Source organism: Grammomys surdaster, unplaced genomic scaffold, assembly GCF_004785775.1.
Source record: "Grammomys surdaster isolate TR1022 unplaced genomic scaffold, NIH_TR_1.0 114805, whole genome shotgun sequence".
Taxonomy (NCBI): Eukaryota; Metazoa; Chordata; class Mammalia; order Rodentia; family Muridae; genus Grammomys; species Grammomys surdaster.
In genome coordinates, this window is record NW_021612739.1 from 1 (window position 1) to 3,005 (window position 3,005).

The window sequence follows — 3,005 nt, forward strand, 5'->3', positions numbered from 1 at the left end:
AAACTACTGCTGATAAAGAATTTGATGTTTTCAATATGAATAGAGTTAAAAGAAAGATCTCTGTAAGTTCAAGACCAGCCTGGTCAACATAATGAGTTCTGAGTCACCAAGGATTGCATTGTGAGACCTGCCTCAGATGGTTCGGGTGGGGGTGGGGGGAGAAAAATCAAACTTTCTAAAAACATTTCATTTGCTGTGTGTACTTACTTTTTCCTTCTTGACAACATTCTATTCTAAGTTAAGAGGAGATAAATTTTGCACTTGCTGGTCTTATATTTTATAATTATTCCCATCCAAATTCAAATAGAATGCAAATGAAGTCAGCACATTGCTGGGACTTTAGACTTTCCATGATTTAAAGTTTATATTGGGTGTCTGTTTTGGGAGATTGTTCTACTGTTCTTGCTAAGGTTTATTTTCCATGGCCTTAACTTAAAAGACATTTAAGGAGAAAATGGTATGTCCCCCATCCAAGTACTAACCAGGTCTGGCCCTGCTTAGCTTCCTAGACAAAGATAGGGTGATACAGCCACCGATTAAGGTGGTGTTCTCTAAGGATTCTCCCCCATAGCTGCTTCTCAGAACACAAGAGACCAGCTCTTCAGTGGCACCCACTGGCCTTCTACTGATTGCACCTCTGTTTATACCTAGTTCTTCATCACCAGATCTAAGCTCTAGCAGTAAACTGACGGCTAGCAGGAAAAGCACTGGTCAGCTGAATGTCAATCCCGGGACTCCTGGCGGCAACACAACTGCAGAGCGGAGCCGGCACCAAAGAAGCTTCTCAGTGCCCAAGAAATTTGGTGTTGTTGATCGATCCTCAGACCCGCCTCGAAGCGCCACCCTGGACAGAATTCAAGCTTGTACCCAACAAGGCCTTTCCTCAAAAACCAGAAGCAATTCCTCCTTGAAGGAGAGCCTCACAGACCCGTCCCATGTAAACCATCCCACCAACCTGCTGGCCACCATCTTCTGGGTCACGGTGGCCCTGATGGAGTCTGATTTTGAGTTTGAATACCTGATGGCCTTAAGACTCTTGAACCGACTGTTGGCACATATGCCGCTGGAGAAAGCTGAGAACCGAGAAAAGCTTGAGAAACTCCAGGGGCAGCTCAAGTGGGCGGACTTCCCGGGGCTGCAGCAGCTGCTCCTGAAGGGATTCACCTCTCTCACCACCACAGACCTGACCCTGCAGCTTTTCAGCTTGCTGACGCCAGTGTCCAAAGTACCCATGGTGGACTCATCCCAAGCTATTGGTAAGGCCAGCGCTGCACCTTTCGGTAGCCCTGATGGTGGCTGCACTCAGCTTTAGTGGAACAAGATTATGTCTGTCTGTATGTATGTCTGTCTGTCTGTCTGTATGTATGTATGTATGTATGTACAGTATTAAATATTGGCAGTTGAGTAACAAGAACAGCAATTTGTGCATGTGTGCGTGCCTGCACATGCGTGCACGTGTGTGTGTGTGTGTGTGTGTGTGTGTGTGTGTGTGTGAGTGTGTGAATGATTTCTGGGTTAAACTGCAAATATTGTTAACTTAGTCCCTTGCTCTTGTACATTTCTTTCCTCATTCCCACATCTTGTTTTTCTCTGCCCTTCTCTGTCCTCTTGAAAAAAATTGCATTGGTTCTCTATTGCTCTGAATCAAGCAAAATCAACACCCCAGCTGTTTAATATCATGGCAAGTAACTAAGAATGCATCTCACTAACTAGGTCTCAGCAGCCATGCTGAGCGATTATTGTCTTGAAGGGTCTTTCCAGTTGTATGAATGAGGCTTAAATATGTTTTGGTTTTTTATCTCACTTGGCGGTTCTGGAACTGTATATAGATTAAGCTGGGTCTCCGAGCTCACTATGGAGACCAGGCTGGCATTGAACTCACAGAGATCTGCCTGCCCCTGCCTCCCAAGTGCTAGGATTAAAGGTGTATGCTGCCACATACCACTGACATTTTTATTTTTACAAAATCTTAAACCGATGCTTCAGCTCAGTTCAGTGTATGTCAATAAAATCCCGTGTGAGTCCTCCTTGCTCACAAACAGGTGGCGATCCTGTGTTGAAATCACAAGTGTACTCCAGTGTCTCCTTTGTAGTCGATGTCATTTGGGTTGTGTTTTTTTTATAGATCTCTTTATCAGATCATATTTACCCTCCCCCACAAAACTGTCTGGGGGCTGATGGTGTAGCTCAGTGGACAGAGCTTGTGTAGCTTAGACAAAGCCTTCGATTCAGTTCCCAGTAACCACATACGACCAGGTATGGAGGCGCACACTTGTAAACCCAGCATTCAAAGAGTGGAGGCAGGAGGGTCAGAAGAAGTTCAAGGTCACCCTTGCTCCTGTCAAAGACCACACTGGTCTAAGTGAACCCTGCCTCAGACAACTCTAACAGCCACAAGACCAATTTCACATTGCCTTGGAACAAAATTAAATTAGTATGTTCCTTCCCGTTGTTACCACATAACAACATACTCAGCTGTTCCCACTGTCTTTTCTCACCCAGGATTTCCGCTGAACGTCTTGTGTCTCCTGCCCCAACTGATCCAGCATTTTGAAAATCCCAATCACTTCTGTAAGGATATAGCTGAAAGGATTGCTCAGGTATGCAAGAGGATCCGTCAGGAAGCCTCCGCAACAGATGGAAATGGCTGGTTTGGAGGAGGCAGTGGTTGTCCCAAAACTTGACACCACTCATAAAGGACATCTCTGGGTGGCTGTTACAAATTGGCTCTTTAATTTTTTTTTTCATTATTGAGAATAGCAAGTGGAAGCTGGGTGGTGTGGTACAGGGCACACCTTTGATCCCAGCACTCAGGAGGCAGAGGCAGTTTGGGGCCAGCTTGGTCTACAGAGCGAGTTCCAGGACAGGAATTCCTGGGCTACACAAGAAATCCTATCTAGAAAGACAGGGAGGTAGAGAGAGAGAGAGAGAGAGAGAGAGAGAGAGAGAGAGAGAGAGAGAGAGAAAGAAAGAGAAAGAGGGAGGGAAAAAGAAGGGAAAGAGGG

General features: G+C 45.6%; 1 protein-coding gene across 1 annotated transcript in view; it reads left to right on the forward strand.

The window, feature by feature from the left end:
• Positions 1-571: 571 nt before the first annotated feature.
• Positions 572-3,005, forward strand: part of LOC114635645 (protein furry homolog) — a gene marked incomplete at both ends in the record, with an annotated part of 3,131 nt that continues 697 nt past the window's right edge. Inside the window, 2 exons of the mRNA XM_028784144.1 lie at positions 572-1,256; positions 2,503-2,600. Coding sequence (XP_028639977.1) covers positions 572-1,256; positions 2,503-2,600 — 783 coding nt within the window. The remainder of the gene's footprint in view (positions 1,257-2,502; positions 2,601-3,005) is intronic.